At 45.2% G+C, this 19,813-nt stretch overlaps 1 protein-coding gene across 3 annotated transcripts in view; it reads left to right on the top strand.

Annotated features, from left to right (window-relative positions):
• Positions 1–19,813, top strand: part of GATD3A (glutamine amidotransferase like class 1 domain containing 3A) — a 158,123-nt gene that overhangs the window by 23,170 nt on the left and 115,140 nt on the right. For all 3 annotated transcript variants that reach the window (XM_033941461.1, XM_033941460.1, XM_033941463.1), the window contains exon 3: positions 17,858–17,971. In XM_033941461.1, the coding sequence (XP_033797352.1) occupies positions 17,858–17,971 (114 nt within the window). The remainder of the gene's footprint in view (positions 1–17,857; positions 17,972–19,813) is intronic.

The raw sequence follows: 19,813 nt of genomic DNA, 5'->3' as shown, positions 1-19,813 counted from the left end.
TACTTACCGTAACAGGTGTTATCCAGGGAAAGCAGGCAGATATTCTTGCGTCCCACCCTCCTCCCCGGGTTGACTTCTTAGTTGGCTTATCCTAACTGGGGACCGCGCGCCTCCGTTGGGCGAGAAGGCACTCGCGCGTGCGCGGTGCGGCCTGCTAGAACTTTCCAAGTTCTTAGAGTGCAATCACTCTAAAATTGTCCGTACCGGGGCTCCGTCGGTGCCGTCACCCATCAGTCAAGAATATCTGCCTGCTGTCCCTGGATAACACCTGTTACGGTAAGTAACTGTGCTTTATTTCATGTTCCACTAGGTCAAAAGCACTGCTGAAATCTAGTTGTAAGATCAGAACAGTAGTACCTTTGCTAAAGAGACCGTAAAGGTGATTGATATTGAAGCTAACACTGTCTCCGTGCTGTATCCTTTTCTGAATCCTGATTGGTGTTCACTGAGGATGTTGAATTTGTTTCGGTAATTCACTAGTTCCATATTGACTTGCCCCAAATCACAAGGAGCAGGTTGGGATTGAACTCACAACCGTAGTTCTAACCACTAGGCCACTCACTCCCACAGTAACTTTGCAAAACTGACGTGAGTTCGGTTTATATTTGAGTCAACCTTTTTTCCCCTTTTGGGGAGGAAAAATGTTGCCTCAGTTTTTACTCGGATGGACTTGTATTTGAATATATAGGATAATTTGTTACTTGCTCTTTCTAACCCAGTGGAAGTTGGAAAGAATTATACAAAACAGGTTTTGGGTAAAATTTAACTCTCCCAAAATTCCCACCCATCTACAAATCTTCAGTTTCTGCATTCTGTTTCCAGAGCAGCAATTCTCCTAATGCCAGTTAAGAAATCAACCATGATGTTTTCTCAAGCTTATATATTACACAAAAGGCCAAAAGTTACAATCTTAAAACTAGTTTTTAAAATTTATCAAAAGCAAAAACTAATAGTAAAATGACCTTTCTAAAGGTAAAATAAGTCTATTAATACATAAAATGTTAAAAAGATCCTGATTATGTGCTGTTAAAATTAAAAACGAGTTGTTTTCTGAAAATTTTTAAAAATTCAATCCAATGGTGGAATTCAATAAAGCATTGTCTGCTGACCTATAATTGCTAAAATGTGTGCAAAAATTCAGTAAACTCACTGGGAAAAATGCTAAAATGTAAAAACAACCCCCCCCCCCACTTATGCATGTCAGCAACCATTTTCTATATGTTCCAATGACCTAAATGTGATCAGAATCGGGAAACACCGCAAACAATAGGAAACACCGCAAACAATAGGAAACACCTTATGATTTCAGAATGGTGGTGCAAGGCCTAATTTTACCAAAATTGGATTATTGTTATTCTCTCTACTTGGGCTTGACAAAACCAAAGCTTAGGGCTTTACAGTTGATGAACTCAGTGGCCGGATTGATCCATGGTACTCCAAGAATGACAAATTACTCCAATCTTAAAACTACACTGGCTACCTATGAAACAACGGGTGCACTATAAGGTAGTATCTTTAGTGTACCAGGTTGTAGGAGGTATATAGACCTAAAAGAGCCTTGAGATCAGAAGGAGCTATGAAATTAATAGCGCATATGGAAAGGAGAGTATGCTATGTGGCTACAAAATCCAGAATGTTTTCGATGGCTGTTGTGTCCATGTGGAATGCCTTGTCAAGACACTTAAGACTATGTACTGACTGCCTTAATTTTAAGAAATTACAAAAAACACAATTGTTTGTTGATGCCTATATGTAGAGTGTGCTGTGAATATTTTAAACTTTAAATTTAAAAAATTATTAACAACCAAGCTGTCTGTAATTGCCTACATATAGACCACAGAGAAAGACACTTTATAACTAGACATCATGTTTAGTATGATTGAAATAGTGGTTAGGATTTTGTCAATAAGGTGTAATTTTATGAATGTTTATACTTGGAAACCACTTAGAGTTTAGGCAGTATATAAATTTTTTAAATAAATATAAACTCTAAAGTTGCTTTCCTTAAGTGGACTATCTATCCTTACTGCCCTGAAATGTATCTTGCTGAAATGGTGAGACACTGGATTATTCCATCTGGCAATGCTGGCTGATTACCCTCCTGATGTGGGAACGAAGGGATGTGACGGACTTTTCCTCTCTACCAGAGCGCATCTTTCAACGCACTTGGGAACCCTTTTGGACTACTATGACTCTCTTAGCTCGCAGCCGTTTGCTTAATTGTTGAATTCATGTTTTTCTGTATCACCCTGACCTAGTTGGTAGGCCTGAATCAATTTATTATGTCTTAGCTTCTGTTGTTGTAATTGGAAGGAGGACCTTGGGGGGGTGTTGGGGGGTCAGTGGGTATTGTGGGGGTGGGTTTTATAATATTGAAAGTTGAGCTTATATGCATCTTATCTTGTATATTTGTTTGGTTTCTTCTGATAAGCTCAATAAATATATTTGCCCATAAACTCTAAAGCTGAAAGCTGACCATACATAATTGCATATAAATGAGTTAAAATTAAATGTTAAATGAAATTAAAAATATATGCATCATTAAATACATAAATAAATACAGGTAAAAAACTAAAAACATCAATTCATCTAATATTTTCATTTAACAAGATATGTAAATGATTACCTTTCAATACTACAGTGTCCTTATTGGTCACAAAATTATAAAACCACTGAAAGGTCTGTTTCAAGGTTAAGACCATTTGATGTCACTGTTATAGCTAGATATAAATCTTTGTTCCTCCTGAAAAAGTAGTCTATTAACATATCCTTCTCTCCAATGAACCTTGATCTTATGTAATAATAATAAATGCAGCTCATCAAAAATATGCAGTTTAAGAACCATAAGTTCCACAAGTGGTTTCTCCATGATCTTCTGTGTACAGCACTTCTGTGTTCAATGATTCAGTTAAAGGCTGTTATAGTTTTTCAAATATACAGAAGTTTACATGGACACCAGAGATGAGCAACCCCATTTTCTGATCCCTACTGGGGTGAATGTATATTCTGTGCAGAAATTTATAGTGTAATTCTTGAATTTGACTATTTTTCACCAATTGCCTCCCCCCTTTGTTCCCCCCCCTGTAAAGTTTTAAATTAAAAAAGTCCTCTTCCTTTTTGTCCATAGTAGACCAGTCCAGATGAATAGATTGTGCCCATCTGCCAGCAAATGGAAACAAGAGAAAAATATTGTACATCCTTACGTTACACGATACCCTTAAGGGTCAAATTCCAATGGCCTGGAAGTACCTGCAGGTGTTGGGTCTCATGGTGGCAACCATAGACATAATTCTGGGGACAAGAGCTCACCTGCGTCCTCTTCAGTTTTCACTTCTGTCGAGGTGGAATCCCCAGAGAGATGCGCTGGGGATGAATCTGCGTTGGTTGGCAGCACGTGCAGCAGTATGCTGTGGTGGTTGAACCCAGTCACTCGCTGTCCACAGGGCTTCCTCTGCAGGTCTTGGATTGGGTGACCCTGACTATGGATGCGAGTCTCTCCATTTGGGGAGCAGTTTGCATGTCCGTCCCTTTCCAGGGCTGCTGGAAACTGAGAGAGAGCCGATGGTCGATCAATCGGCTGGAGCTACGAGTGATACGGTTAGCTCTGCTACGGTTCCAAGTGTGTTCTCGGACAATGTGACAGCTGTTGCCTATGTCAACCGTCAAGGGGGGCACAAGGAGTCCCCGGCTGGGATTGGAGGCTCAGATGCTCTTTGCATGGGTGGAGCATCATCTCTAGGCTTTATCTGCGGCTCATGTGGCCGGCTTCGACAATGTTCAGGCAGACTTCCTCAGTTGTCAGACTCTGGACTAGGGAGAATGGTCCCTGTTTGAGCTGGCTTTCAGGGCCATAGTGCACCGCGGGGGGGCGTCCACTTTCGATCTGATGGCGTCCTCAGTGAACAGGAAGGCGGACAGATTCTTCAGCCGCCGACAAGAGGTTGGCGGTGTTGGACTCAATGCTGTAGTTCAACCTTGGCCCACAGGGGAACTTCTGTACGTCTTTCCTCCGTGGCCCATGATAGGGCGCGTTTTGCACCGGGGTCCAGTGATCCTTGTGGCTCTAGACTGGCCCAGGCAACCTTGGTACGCAGACCTTGTGAGGCTGAGCTCCTGGAGCGGTCTGCATCTTCCTTTCCATCGGCGGTTACTCACGCAGGGTCCGCTTGCTCTTCAAGATCTGGACTGCTTTGGTCTTACAGCCTGGCACTTGAGCAAGCAGCCTTGACAGCCAGGTGGTATTCCTCTGCGGTTATCGCCACGCTCCTGCAGAGCAAGCAGAAATCGACAGTCTCGGCCTACGCAAAAACCTGGAGGTGTTTTCAGGCTTGGTGTGCGGGGCTCCAGGTGGACCTTTTGGTCCCGTCGGTGACTCAGGTATTAATGTAGAACAAAATCTTTTCCAGAGAAAGGAAAATGGTAAAACCAGAGGATATAATTTGAGGTTGAGGGGTGGTAGACTCAAGAGCAATGTAAGGAAATTCTTCTTTATGGAGAGGGTGGTGGATGCCTGGAATGCGCTCCTGAGAGAGGTGGTGGAGATGAAAACGTTGATGGAGTTCAAAAAAGCGTGGGATGAACACAGAGGATCTAGAATCAGAAAATAATAATAAATATTGAAGAACTAAAGCCAGTATTGGGCAGGCTTGCTCGGTCTGTGTCTGTATATGGCTGTTTGAGGGAGAATGAGCTGGGGAGGGCTTCAGTGGCTGGGAAGATGTAGATGGACTGGAGCAGTAGTCTCAAACTTGCGGCCCGCCAGGTACTATTTTGAGGCCCTTGGTATGTTTATCATAATTACAAAAGTAAAATAAAAGAGTTTCTTGATCATCATATGTCTCTTTAGCTATAAATTACAATATTATTTTTAAGACTTAGTCAAAAGGAAAGATTTATAAACTATAAAGAGTTTTACCTAATGCAAAATTGTCATTTCTTTAATAAGACATTAACTATTTTTTCTGAGGCCCTCCAAGTACCGACAAATCCAAAATGTGGCCCTGCAAAGGGTTTGAGATTGAGACCACAGGCCTGGAGTGAGCTTTGATGGAGACTTCAGTAGTTGGAACAGTACTGGGCAGAGCTTTGGATTCTTGCCCAGAAATAGCTAATGAGAAGAACCCCCCTCCCCCCCCAACAAACTTTTAGATTGAATCAGGTTGGGCAGACTAGATGGGCCATTCGGGTCTTTATCTGCCGTCATCTACTATGTTATTGTGTTTTACTATGTTACATAAATAACTTAAGACCAACCCCTCCAAATAAGCTCCCCCACCCACCCACCTCCTGTATTTGTATAAAAGGATCTTGAACTATAAATGCCAGCTTTTCCTAATTATGACCGGGATAGCCATGCGAATGATTACTCACAATTGGAAAAATTGGGAGCACCTTAGTTTTTCTTTCTGGTGGGCAAGCTTATGCTTAACTTATAAGTATGAGAAAATGAATGCTGACTTTCTGGGGCATAATAAGATATTCAAATTGGTTTGGGGTCCATTGACGTCTTTTGTAGATTTGTTATAGTTGCCCTTTATCTTTATTTTCCATTGTTTTGCACCCACTTATCCAGGGAGCGGGAGAGGGGGTATATCTTTTGTTTTGGTATTATTCTTTTGTTTTGGTATTATTCTTGATGGTAATGTTGGATGGGGGAGGGAATTTTATTTTTTGTATAGATTCTGATTGTTTATAAGTGCTTATTTGATTATCATTATTTGTATGTAAATTGTATTGCACTTTTTGATGGCATTAAAAACTAAATAAAGAGTGGGGTGGTTTGTTTTTTTTGTGGTTTTTTTTTAAAAGGATCTTGAACTGAAACCAAGTCCAAAAGGGTACATTTTAAGCGGGTATGTTTATGTGTAAATATGTTTATTGAACAAGAGAATAAAATGACAGCATATAGCAAACAAAACTTTTTCTCCATACCAACTCAATTCCCAATCCCCCCCCAAACCCCCCGCCCACCCCACCCAGGCAGCAGCAACTAGAACCAAAGTGAGAAATAAACAAGAAGCATCTCAAGCATCCCAGAGTTGTCTACGAATACAAGGAGTAAAGGTCAAACTAAAAGAATACCAACATTGACGAAAAAGTCTGCCAGACTTGGCTGACAAGTCCACAATGTCTTTGCGCTCCAGCAACATTTGCTGTAGCATTAATGCTCTCCACTGCTGAACAGTCGGGGGCTGAGAAGAAAGCCACTGCAACAGAACACACTTCCTCCCCAGCAGGATAGTCCTCTTAAGAAAGGCTGAGCAGCCCGGCTTGGGTGGATGGAAACGAATCTGTAAAGTAATAAGGAAGCTCGGATGCAGTCTCCAAGAACACCCCCATAACTGGGCCACGGCAGATATCAATTGCAATCAAAAGGCAGACACCAGTGGGCAGGTCCAGAACATATGTCCAAAAGATGCCATGGGCTGTTCGCATTTACCACAACTGTGCTCCGCACTAATCCTCATTATATGAGCTCTCTTGGGGGGGTAAAAGGCTCGCAAGATGAATTTATAATTGCGTTCCCACTCCATGGAAGAGAGGCGTAGAGCACTCCCCAAGCAAAGTCCCTTTTGAATCATCTCAGCTGTGATGGACACCCGCAAGTCCTCCGTCCATTTCCTGGCCAGTGCCAGGAAATCTATATCTCTCAAGCAGTCTAGCAGTAACCCATGATACATTTTCAGGGGTATCAGGTCCTGTGCTGTCAGTCCAAGGACTTCGTGTAATTTAGTGTAGGTCTCCTCACACAGCACCGCTGGCGTCAAGTTCCGCAAGTAATGTTGTAATTGTCTGTAGGCAAACCAGTCAGCTGCGGTAAAGTGGAATTGCGTGGTCAAATCAGGAAAGGAGATAGGAAGTCCCGTATGGTGTACAGCCTGGGTGACGTACTGAAGTCCCATTGAAGTCCAGCGATGAAACGGTCCAGAATCTAGACCAGGTGAGACATCTCCATTGCCCGCAATGGGCAAACAAGCCGTTACCCTGGAGTTGATCTTCAACAGTCTGCACAGGGATCTCCAAGCGCTGCGCATGGCCGGTAGAAGTGGATGCAAGCGAAGCTGTGGCAGGTCTGGCAAGTGGAGAGCGTGTAATAAATAACTAAAATGGTAGGGTTTAAAGCAATAGCATTCAATCTCCGGCAAGGAAAAATATTTAGTATCACAAAACCAATCGTGGATATGTCGTAACTGGCAGGCAAGGTTATATCTAGAAACACTCAGGAGACCCAACCCCCCTTTCCTACGAGGTAACATCAACTTGGATAAAGAAATCCTAGCCCGCTTCCCCCGCCATAAATATGTGGTAAGGTGAGAATTGTGTTGAGATACATGTGCCGGGGAAAGCATGATGGGGAGCATTTGTAGGATATAAAGCCATTGGGGCAAGATCATCATGTTGTAGAGGGCAACACGGCCCGAAAGGGACAGGGGAAGGCGTCTCCAGTTAGAAAGAGTAGACTCCGTACGACGGAGCAGGGGTAAAATGTTAGCAGTGTACAGTCCATCCAGATCCCGAGGTATGACCACCCCCAAGTAACGCAGGGAAGAAGAAGCCCATTGCAACAGGAATTCCCCCTGCCAACCCTGACGTACAGCATCTGAAGTTGGCAAAGCCAGGGATTTCTGTTTATTAAGAGTCAAGCCAGAGTAAAGATGAAACTCGTCAAGGATGTCCAACGCTCGAGACAGGGATCGATGTGGGTCCCCCAGAGTGAGTAAAAGGTCGTCGGCAAATGCCAACACCCGCAACTGGGCAGAACCCTCGGACAATCCTACAATCTCATCATCTCTCTGGAGAGTACGCAACAAAGGGTCCAAGTATAACAAGAAGAGCAGCGGAGACAATGGACATCCCTGGCGAGTCTCCCTACCCACAACAAAGCCAGTAGAGCGCACTCCATTTACTAATATCGAGGCGGTGGGGTTTGAGTAAAGCGGTCGGAGGAAGGCCAAGTAACTGTCCGGGAGTCCTACATGCTGTAATACATGAAAGAGGTACTGCCACTGAACCTTGTCAAAGGCCTTTGCCGCGTCCAGTCCAACTAACAGACCCGGACATTGAGTATGCTGTGCCCGTGAGAACGCCATCAACACTCTCCGTACGTTCAAAACCGAGTGCCGCTCCCGAACAAAACCCACCTGCTCTGGCACTATGATGGAAGGCAACAAAGGTGCTAACCTATCTGCCAGTACTCGAGCTAAAATTTTTATGTCAACATTCAAGAGCGAAATCGGTCTGTAGGAGTCAATCTCGGTGGGTGGTTTAGATGGCTTTGGAATCAAAGTAATGAGAGCGTCATTCGCATAGCAGGGAAATGTACCGCAGTCGCGAACTGCTGAATAGTAATTTAGCAAGGGCTCCCCCAGGACCGAGGATAAGATCTTATAGAATTCCGGAGAATAACCGTCCGGCCCCGGAGCCGTACAAGTCTTCAATGTTTGTATTGCTCGTAACACTTCTTGTGTGAGTAAAGGCCTATCTAGTCTAGATTTCTGGGCAGGAGATAATTTAGGCATCCCTGCGTCCTCTAAGTAATCACTCACATCAGGACCCATATAGGGACCCGGGGAAGCATAGAAGGCCTCAAAATAATGTTTGAAACAATCTGCAATTGCCACTGCTGAGGTCAACATGTTCCCCGAGGTCTCACGGATCATAGGAATATATCTAGAACCCGACCAGCTTTTTGTTACTGATGCTAGCAATTTCCCCGTCTTGTTTCCATGTTTATAGAATCGAAACTTTCTATAAAATAACAATTTCTTCGTGCGTTCATGTATAAGAGTATTCAACTCAGCCAAAACCGTTTTATACATGTCATTAGTAGCCACCGACGGGGAATTCAGCAGTTCACGTTTCAACTGCCGCGAATAACGCTCAAGGTGAACTATGCGATGTGCAATGCGTCTGGTCCTAGAGGCAACGTAAGCTATAATATCTCCACGCAACACCGCTTTAGCTGTGTCCCAAAATAAAATAGGTTGTTCTATGTGTTGCGCATTAAAGGAACAATAGGCCTCCCATTTGGTCATTAGAAATTCCCGGAAATGAACGTCTTCATGCAAGTACGCAGGGAATCTCCATCCCGCCCCCAAACTCGCAGGGCCCCCCACTGCAACATCTAACCAAATCATGTGATGGTCCGACACCTCAAGAGGGCCAATGGTGGCCTCCGAGACCTGCGCAAACAGCGTTTCAGATAAAAGTGCATAATCAATCCTGGAGAAAGAACCATGAGCTCTGGACTGATGAGTGTAATCTCTCTCCGTGGGGTGTAAGAGCCGCCAAGGATCCACCAGTCCCAGAGCTCGACAAAGATAAGGGATCCCCTTAGTCAGCCTCCCAGACGATGTCCCCGTTCCTCCAGAGCGATCCACACCCGGGTCCATTACCTGATTCAAATCACCCACTACAATCAGGGGACATTCTGAATCTCGCAAACAAATATTAACCAAGTTTTGAAAAAATGAGTGTTGATATTTGTTAGGGCCATATCCCACCAGAAGCCGAAAGGGCCCCCCAGATCCAACCACCCGCACCAAAAGGTACCGACCCTGAGTGTCACGCCTCAGAACCTGGACCGCACACTGCAGACCCTTCCGAAATAGAATCGCCACCCCCGCCCTTCTTCCAGGGGAGGAGGCATAATGCAAGTCCCCCACCCAACCCCGGCGTAATTTCTGGTGTTCTAAGTCCGTAAGTCTAGTCTCTTGTAAACAGGCTATGTCTGCCGAGTGATGTTTCAGTTGAGACAAAATTTTAGTGCGTTTAGCGGGGGAAGTAATGCCCGATACATTCCAGGAAAGTATACGCAGCTTCCGGTCACCCATCAGAGGCCAACACCAGACCTACCACAGCTAGCAATGAGTTCTGGAAAACAGAGTCCCAGGGTGCCCAGCCCCACCCCAAGACTCACACACACACACACTTTGTAGACACCCTCACCACTTTGAAAGCAATTAGCCCAGGACAACCCTGAAAAGGAAAAGCAAAATAAACTAGTAACAATGTCGCTGCCACCCAGGACCCCCCCTCTCCCCAAATCCCCCCAACAGCCCCAATCTTCCCCCACATGTGGGAGCTAAGAGGTCACCCAAGACGTCCCGTCCCGGGCCGCCCCGCCCCATCAAAAGACACAATCCCCCCGCTAATGAACCAGAACTAGCCATTAGCACAAATAAACCACACTGCAAGACTTGTAACAGTTCAGTCAGACAGCCCCCGAGTCTGGGCCACCAAGAAGTTTGATAAATGCAGCCGCTTCATCTGGCGAGTGAAAGGATTTCCAGATCCCATTTCGCTGGATCCGCAATACAGCTGGGTAGTTGAATTGGAACCTCTGCTTGAGCTCCGACAACTGTGCACACAGTGAATAGAAAGGCTTCCTCCTCTCCTGCAGGGCCATAGAGTAGTCTTGACTGATGCGAATCGGGGAGCCATCATATTTCAAAGTATCTTTCTTGATTCTGTACTGCTGTAGAATCTCCACTTTGTGTCTGTAGTTTAAGAGCTTTAAGATGACCACACATGGTCTGGTTTCCAGACCAGGGCGAGGGCCCAAGCGGTGCGCTCTTTCAATTCGCACAGGCCCCGCAGCAGAAGAAAGCGGCAGCTCCGCTCGCAGCCACCCCTCCATCAATTCCGGCAGCGAGCGATCCGGGAGCGTTTCCGGGACACCCATCAGGCGCAGGTTCGAGCGACGAGACCGGTTTTCCAGGTCATCTAATTTATCAGCTTGGGCTCGAACCTGCGCCTGTAATGCAAGAAGATCGGCACTCTGAGTGATACCAGTGTCCTCCAGGGAAGAAACCCGCTGCTCAAGTTCTGTGGTGCGCGCCGACGCTGTTTCCAGCAGCGTTTCAATATTAGTGATCTGCGCGGTCAGCACCTCCAATTTCGGTCCCAGGACCTGGGCCAGAGCTTCCTTGATGTCGCTCAATGCGGCTTCTGTCAGGCTCGATACCGCCGCCGCGGGGCTCGCCGCCATTTTGGGGTCACCAGGTCGCACCCGATCTCGATCTTTGCGGGCAGATTTAGCGTGCATTAGATCCCTGGATCTGGTGAGGTATTTTTCCATAGGCTAGTGCAAGCACAATCCGTGGCGTGCGCGCGAAGAGCGGGGTTCATTCAGCAGATATTAGGGAAAAGTCGGCAGGGCAGCCCCGGAGCGAGCGAGGAGACGTCCTCACGCGCTCATGACACCACGTGACCTCTTCTAAGCGGGTATGTTTAAAGAAAATTAACATATGTATCTAGTGGACCCCATGTTTCTTTAAATTTTTTAAACTCCCCAGATTTTTCTGACATCTCTCTTTCAAACCTATAATACTGACATACAGTTTCCCACCAGAATGAAAAATTCAAACAATCCCAATGTTTCCAATTTCTTGTTATCATCTGTATTGCAATTCCGGTCATAATTACCGTATTTTCACGCATATAATGCGCGCGTTATACACGATTTTACAAACCGTGCATAACTATGTGCGTTATACGTGTGAGCGCGTTTTACAATTTTTGTTTAACATTCTGATCCGGCATTCCCCCTGCGAACCGGCATCCTCCCCCCCCGCTCGCGTCACTCCCCCTCCCCCGTGATCCTACATCCCCCCCAGCACCGCAAATACAACTCTTACCCGATTGGGCACCAGCACCAATGCACAGCATGTGCCAGTGCCAGTGCCCGAAGATCCTCCCTCGTTGGTTTGGGCTGGGCTGGGCTGGGCCGGGCGGTGCGAGAGAGATCCTCCTTCTTCCTCTGCCGGGCTGGACTAGGCTTTGAGCATTTGCGCATGCTCAAAGCCTTCTGGTCTCGCTCATGCTCAAAGCCTAGTCCAGCCCGGCAGAGGAAGAAGGAGGATCTCTCTCGCACCGCCCGGCCCAGCCCAAACCAACGAGGGAGGATCTTCGGGCACTGGCACATGCTGTGCATTGGTGCTGGTGCCGGTGCCCAATCGGGTAAGAGTTGTATTTGCGGTGCTGGGGGGGATGTAGGATCGCGGGGGAGGGGGGTGCCACGAGCGGGGGGGGGAGGATGCCGGTTCGGAGTAGGCGGAAGGAGGTTTTAGCATGCGCGGTATACGCGTGTGCGCACTATATTAACATTTTATTACATAAATTTGTGTTCCCCGCGCGGTATACCCATGTGCGCGTTTTACACAGGTGCGCGGTATATGAGTGAAAATACTGTAGTTGTTACTAACGCTCAACATTTGTTATCTATTCCATCTTACAGCATATTAACACGAGACGTTCAATGATCTTTTCTGTTATCGCATCTCAAATTTGGAATTCTGCACCACTTTATCTAAGGGGAGAAACATCCTTAGACCGTTTTAAATCAAAACAAATCCTTTCTATTTAAGCATGCTTTCGACTTATAACCATCCTATTAAGGATGCTCAGTATTAATTTTGCCCTATTTAAATCTCAGGTTGATTCCCCTTCCCCTATGTGTTTACCTTTTTCATATTACTTTACTTTAACTGATATAGTTCCTCACCAATTCCCATTGTTCATGTATGTCCATCATATTTGTTGTTAGTCTCAACATGAGTGTATTAATTTGTACTCAGCTTAGAAGCTTGAATAAGTGAAATAACAAATTTCAAATAAACTTGGAAGCTTGGAAATTGGTACCGTGCAGGTGCAGGCTATCTCCTAGAAACCTGGAAAAATGGTTATAATCCCCAAAACTGCCTGGACACTCAAGTCACCTAGAAAAGTGGACATGTCTATGGAAACTTGGATATATGGTGTCAGTTTTTGATTGGAACAGTAGCCATTTTGATGACAGACTGATTCTGTATGTGGATCAGAAGAGGTTCGATTCTTGACCTTATTGTGATAGCCTCAGTTTTGAAAGGTATTCTCATAGTAAGGAAATTGTGGAGACAGACATTATCAAAGGTGGATAAAATCTTTATTATGGTAGATTAAAGTACTGCCCGACACGGCCGTGCTTTGCCGTGAATGGACTGCTTTAGGGGCTTAAGCTTTACCTTCCCTGACAATAAGGTAAAGTACTTTAATTTACCATAATAAAGATTTTTTTGTTTTTTTTTTTAAGATTTTATTCACCTTTGATCATGTCTGTTTCCTCTGCAATTTCCTTCATTTGGAACCTAGCAGACCGTTGGGTTCCCTGTCAGGGGTCTCAAGATAGGTGGCATATGGTCTAGCAGTGGCTCACAGATGTCCTGTGGACCATGGGACCGTTGGAAGAAAAGTCCATAGTCTGCTATTGGGACAGACGAAGGGGAAGTCACTGCTTTCCCTGGGATCAGTAGCCAGGCAGCGATTGGCTGGCCCAGAACTTCCTCTCCGATGTCAGAATTGATGTGGGGGAGAAGGCTTATGGACCCGGCGCTTGTACGTGTCTGGCCTGGCGTCGGGGAAGCAGGAAAAACAGAACGCAACGGCACAAGGATACACCAGGTTTCAGTTGGTTTAAATCCTCATGCCCAAAATTGGGTGTGGATTCCAGCACTAAGCGCTATTCTATAAATGGAGGCCAACTTGAAGCACCACATATAGAATAGCACTCATTTTTTGGGCACCCAAATTTGGGTGCCATTACTGAATTTAGCCCAATATGGTTAGTTTTGAAGTGGTTTGAATGTTTATTTCAGGTCATGGAACATGTGCAAGATTACCTGAGTATCTCTTAATATCACAGTCTATTGACTCCCCTTTGATGGACCTATTAAAGTGATGGGTTATATGCTAACAAGACTTTTGCATCCTAGGACCAACCCCCCATGACTTTTACTTCATTAAGATGGACCAATCATGAAATGCCAAGCCAGTATTACACACACTTGAACCTGTCTACAGCATTGTTTCTCAACTTGGCCCTGGAGTACCCCCTTGCCAGTCAGGTTTTCAGGATATCCACAATGAATATGCATAAACTTGATTTGCATACACTGCCTCCATTTATGCAAATTCTTTTCATGCATATTCATTGTGGTTATCCTGAAAACCTGACTGATAAGGGGGTACTCCAGGACTGAGTTGAGAAACACTGGTCTACAGTATATCTAATGACTGAAAAAGGCATTAATGTCTATGGACACATTCTATATAAGAGAAGTTTTCGGGAAAAGAGGCACTGAAAGGAGGTCTCAGTCCCAGAAGTATAGGAATTGGAAAGATGTGCCATAGAGAGATGAATCCCAAGGGCCTGGTAAGAGACTTCTATTCAAAGAGAGAGAGAGAACCCCCCTCCCCCAAATAGCATCAAATATGTTGGGACAGTTAATTAAACTTTTGATTTACAGTCACTTTACACAGAACTGTGCCTTTCATCTATGATAACAAAGTCTAAGTTAGCTTTATAAAGTAAACAATGAGCTAGCTTAGTTAAATATTTATCCAGTGAGGAAATATTCTAGGGCAGTGTTCTTCAACCTTTTTACACCTATGGACTGGCGGAAATAAAATAATTATTTTGTGGACCGACACTGGTCCGTGGACCGGTGGTTAAGAACATAAGAATTGCCGCTGTTGGATCAGACCAGTGGTCCATCATGCCTGCTCATGTGGCGGCCCTTGATCAAAGACCAGCGCCCTGACTGAGACTAGCCCTACCTGCATACGTTCTGGTTCAGCAGGAACTTGTCTAACTTTGTCTTGAATCCCTGGAGGGTGTTTTCCCCTACGACAGACTCCATAAGAGTGTTCCAGTTTTCTACCACTCTCTGAGTGAAGAAGAACTTCCTTACGTTCGTACGGAATCTATCCCCTTTCAATTTTAGAGAGTGCCCTCTCGTTCTCCCTACCTTGGAGAGGGTGAATAACCTGTCCTTATCTACTAAGTCTATTCCCTTCAGCACCTTGAATGTTTCGATCATGTTCCTTTTCAATCTCCTCTGTTCGAGGGAGAAAAGGCCCAGTTTCTCTAATCTTTCACTGTTTGGCAACTCCTCCAGCCCCTTAACCATCTTGGTCGCTCTTTTCTGGATCCTCTTGAGTAGTACCGTGTCCTTCTTCATGTACAGCGACCAGTGCTGGATGCAGTACTCCACTTCCTCACTGCTGGTCTGCAGCCAGAACATGCCTCAGGCATGAGTAGATCAGTGCACAAAGCCATGTGCGGCAGCTCCTCACGCCTCCCACACATCATCTGAAAGCTTTTTCTCTGACGTTGTGACGTCGGAGAGAAGACTTCCAGTTCAGGCTCAGGATGCGCATAGTAGCCGCCGCCACCCGCAGCTTTGTGCACTGATCTCCTAAGGCCCGAGGCATCTTCCAGCTGTGGACTGGCAGGAAATTTCTGCATACCGGCACCAGTCCGCGGACCAGCGGTTGAAGAACACTGTTCCAGGGAACATCTTATCTAATATAATAAAACGGTAAGCCGCGCATGCGCACTTCCTATGCGTGCATCCGTTTTCCGTGAGCTGTAGCTAGGAAGTGCGCATGCGCGGCTTACGGTCTGGCCTCGGAGTGGCGGCTGCCGGCCGCTAGCACCCCCTGCCCTCTCCGTCGCCTCCCGGCTCCAGTGGCGTGACAGTTCCCGACAAACGTCCTTACTCCAGCAGGGGCTGCAGCACTAAACGCACTGCTTCGTAGCCTACTACTGCCCTGATTTGCTCTGCCTGACTCGGGCAGAGCAAATCAGGGCAGTAGCAGGCCGCGAAGCAGCGTGTTTAGAGTGTTGCGGCCCCTGCTGGAGTAAGGACGTTTGTTGGGACCGCGGGAAGGGGGCAGCAAGGGACTAAGGGAGGCAGGCAGGGATCCTGAGAGAAGCTGCTGGGCACTTTTACACACACAAAAAAAAAAAATCCGGTAAGGCACGAGGGGGAGGGAAATACTGCTACTGCACCACATATCCGCACTCGTACATCTTTCAGGTCGCTATGGCTGTCGGTGGAGCCCGTGTGAAGCCGTGGCCAGCTGAAGGCGCGCAGGGCTGAGGAAGGGAGGGCCTCCTCCCCTCTCCGTGCGGGAGGAGCCGCCACGCGGCTGCAAGGGACCAGACAACTTAAAAGTAAAAACCACCTTCTTTAAATATGCTTACACCCCCCAAGTCTACTATCCTAGGGATCCCACTCCTGGTGGCAGGTTCCCTTGGCTTAACCCTCTAAGGGATCCCACATGGTGATCCCATTTGCTCTTAAATTCTTGCACGTTGTTTCCCTCGATCACCTGCACTGGGAGCTCGTTCCAAGGATCAACCACTCTCTCGGTGAAGAAATATTTCCTGGTGTCGCCATGAAATTTCCCGCCCCTGAGTTTGAGCGGATGCCCTCTTGTGGCTGAGGGTCCTTTGAAAAAGAGAATCTCTTCTTCCATCTCGATACGGCCGGTAATATACTTAAACATCTCGATCATGTCTCCTCTCTCCCTACGTTCCTCGAGTGAGTACAGCCGCAAATTTTTCAGCCTTTCCTCGTACGGTAGATCCTTGAGCTCCGAGACCATCCTGGTGGCCATCCGTTGCACCGACTCTACTCTCAGCACATCTTTTCGGTAGTGTGGCCTCCAGAATTGCACACAGTATTCCAAATGAGGTCTCACCATGGTTCTGTATAATGGCATTATGACTTCCGGCTGACGAAACTCCTGCGGATGCAACCTAACAACTGTCTTGCCTTAGATGAAGCCTTCTCCACATGATCAGCAGTTTTCATGTCTGCGCTGATGATCACTCCCAAGTCTCATTCTGTTGAAGTTCTAGCTAAGGTCTCACTATTCAAGGTGTAAGTTCTTCAAGGATTTCTGCTGCCGAGGTGCATGATCTTGCATTTCTTAATGTTGAAGCCCAGCTGCCAGGTCGAGGACCAAAGTTCCAAACAAATGTAGGTCCTGTGTCATACTATCGGGCGAATTGCCGTCTCTCACTATATTGCATAGTTTGGCATCGTCAGCTATTTATGTGTAACAGGAACACTGGAATCATAACCATCTAAAATTTCAACAGATAAATGAAATTTTGAAGTGTTGATGTGCCAGTGCATAAATTTATGAAATAGCAACATAAATGTTTGTCAGCCATTTTAGAAACATAAACGTAGCCCTTCATTTTGGTGAATAGAGGATGGGGGTGGTCATATCTACCAATGAGGAACTAAGGGGGTGATCTTTCTTATCGCTCCCCCTTTTACTAAACCACAGTAGAGGTTTCTACTAGAGAATGACACAGTGACAAAATTCATCACCGTTCCTGTCCTCGCGGATAACCGCGAGAAATAATCCCATGTCATTTTCTAGTGTCTATTTCAACCTCGGTCCTTCTACTCCAGGATTCTTCAAAGCAAAGCTTGTGGGTCAGTGGTTGTGGCCATTCATACTCTGATTCTTCCCTCTCTTCTTAAAGAATGACATGAAGATGGTTTCCCGCGGTTATCTGTGGGGACGGGAACGGTGATGAATTTTGTCACCGTGTCATTCTCTAGTTTCTACCATGCTAAATGCCCCAATGCTCATAGAATCCCTATGAGAATCAGAGCATTTAGTACCCGGGCCTCAGTAGCTTAGTAAAAGAGGGCCTTCATTTCTCTAAAGGAGTGCTGCTTTAATGGAACAGTTTTCTGAAATCTTGATGCCCTGAGTGCAAAGTGTAAATCTCAAACTTGACTTTTTTTGGATATAGATATGTGTTCCTTTTCCAGAATGGGGAATACACACATTTTTTTAGGCTTGCTGTAGTTTCACCCCAAAATGCCCAGACCATGCCGCCTTGTCATATGCACATTTTAGAGTTTGGCATTTATATCTCAGATTTTAAAAATGGGATTTAGCTGTTTATGCAGTATAAATGTCTAAATGCCAATTTATGCACATCTAAAATTCAAATAGTCTTCTAAAATAATCACCTTAGCTTTGTTTTTACAATTTGTCATTCTAGTATCCTGGTTCACCTGAGTCGAAAAGGAGCAGATGTACAGATCTATGCCCCAGATATTCCTCAGATGCATGTGATTGACCACAGCAAGGGACAGGCGGCAGAAGCTGAGTCCAGGTGAGAACATAAGATGTGCCCTAATGGGTCAGACCAAAGACCCGTTGAGCTCAGTAACCTGTCTGACAGAGACAAGTCCAGGTCATTAATATGCTTGGTCCTAAAGAATAGCATTTTGCTAATAAGAAGTGACTTTTCACAAGTACTGTATATCTTATTAAACAAGTTTCTGGATAAAAAGTTTATAAACCCCTTTTAGATTCAGCTGTGGTGCCTGCCTTGACCAAATTCTCTGGCAATTAATTCTGCAGCTTTTTAAAAAACATTTATCTTTATTAATAATACTTTTTAAAAATTCTTTCTAATCCAATGAATGAAAGAAAGAAAGAGAATTTTACAAAAGGGGTCAAGATTGTCTATCCATCTATTTGGGGGAAAAATAAATCAGAGTTTAATGGAACAGGATGAAGCCTAAAGACTAATTCAAAAATGGGCCAAATTGCATTTAGGATTTCAGCGATGACCTCCCCTGCTCCCCTCTCTCCCCAAAAAGACAGTGCATTTCTGAAAGAGTAGGAATTCCAGCTTCTGTAGCAGAGAATAAATAATAAAATTGGATGGAACTTACCTTGTGAGAGAAAACAGTAGGAAAAAAAAAGCCAACAAAGCCACACTGAGTTCAAATATGGACCAAATCAGACAATTCCAGATGTGGATTAATATCCCCTAGGAGGAGGCAGTATGGAGAAAAAGAATTATGTAGTAAAAAGTCATAAAAAGATTCTTTAGTTCAGTGTTTCTCAAACTGTGTGCTAAGGTACACTAGTGTGCCTCCTGAGATTCCAAGTGTGCCACTGAGGAGGAAGAGAGGTGCCTGTCAGCTGACTTCCCTACACGGTACAGTGCCAGCTCTGCCTGATTCGCCGAAGGCCTGCATGTTTCCCCCTTCTTTTTAGCATCCTACGGCTTTCCCCCTGGCCTCCTAGTTTCACCTTTATAGCTAATTACAGCAGCCTGGAGAGGATCGCTGATAGGTAAAATGATAGGTAAAATGATTTTATTTTCAATATAGTGATTGAAATGTGTCAGTTTGAGAATTTATATCTGCTGTGTATATGGTGTGTATATATGAAAAATGAATGGAAAAAATTGCATTACAATTAGTAAAGGGGATGGGATCTAGGGCAGAGCTTGGGTGGTCTGTGGTTTGGGTATTCAATTGATATTTGTTAGACTTAGAGAGTACTTAGCTTGAAGTAGTTGAGAAACACTGCTGTAGGCAATCAGCTGACACCAGTGCCTCTCCTTCTCTCCGGCTCTCTTCCCTGTTAGCACCCTGTACTGGCATCTCAAGGCCCATCTGGAGAGCCTCTGCACATGCGCAGACGTCAATGTGATGATGTCCTGCATATACGTGATGTCATCATGGTGACGTCTGCGCACTTCTGGGTGCCTCAAGCCGTGGACACTACCTTTAGTGTGCCCTGGCTCAAGAAAGTTTGAGAGACACTGCTTTAGCTCCTACACATTTTTGTGGAGGGATATAGAAAAGAATACACATAAGTGAGTCCTTCAACAAAGGACTCCCTAATTGATAAGCCAAAATCTCTAAGTGAGGTGTCTGGTTGGAATTTACAATTTTAAATTCTAAATCCTCTCTCAAAATAATAGCCAATCTCCCTCCCCGCTTTGACTCCCTACATAATGTTATCATCTTAAAATCACTGGGAGTGAGATCACCTATAATAGGATCATTAGAGTTAATTAACCAGGTTTCAACCAAAAACAAACAATCCAATTTCTCATCATATCTTATATCATATCTTATTTCTCACTGATCTTCCATTCAAATAGGCACATGACAGGTGATGAGATGAAATTGGGGTAGTAGAAGAACATATG

This window comes from Geotrypetes seraphini, chromosome 4 (assembly GCF_902459505.1).
Source record: "Geotrypetes seraphini chromosome 4, aGeoSer1.1, whole genome shotgun sequence".
NCBI lineage: Eukaryota > Metazoa > Chordata > Amphibia > Gymnophiona > Dermophiidae > Geotrypetes > Geotrypetes seraphini.
Note: the sequence above shows the minus strand (reverse complement) of the source record. Positions and strands in the feature narration are given on the sequence as shown.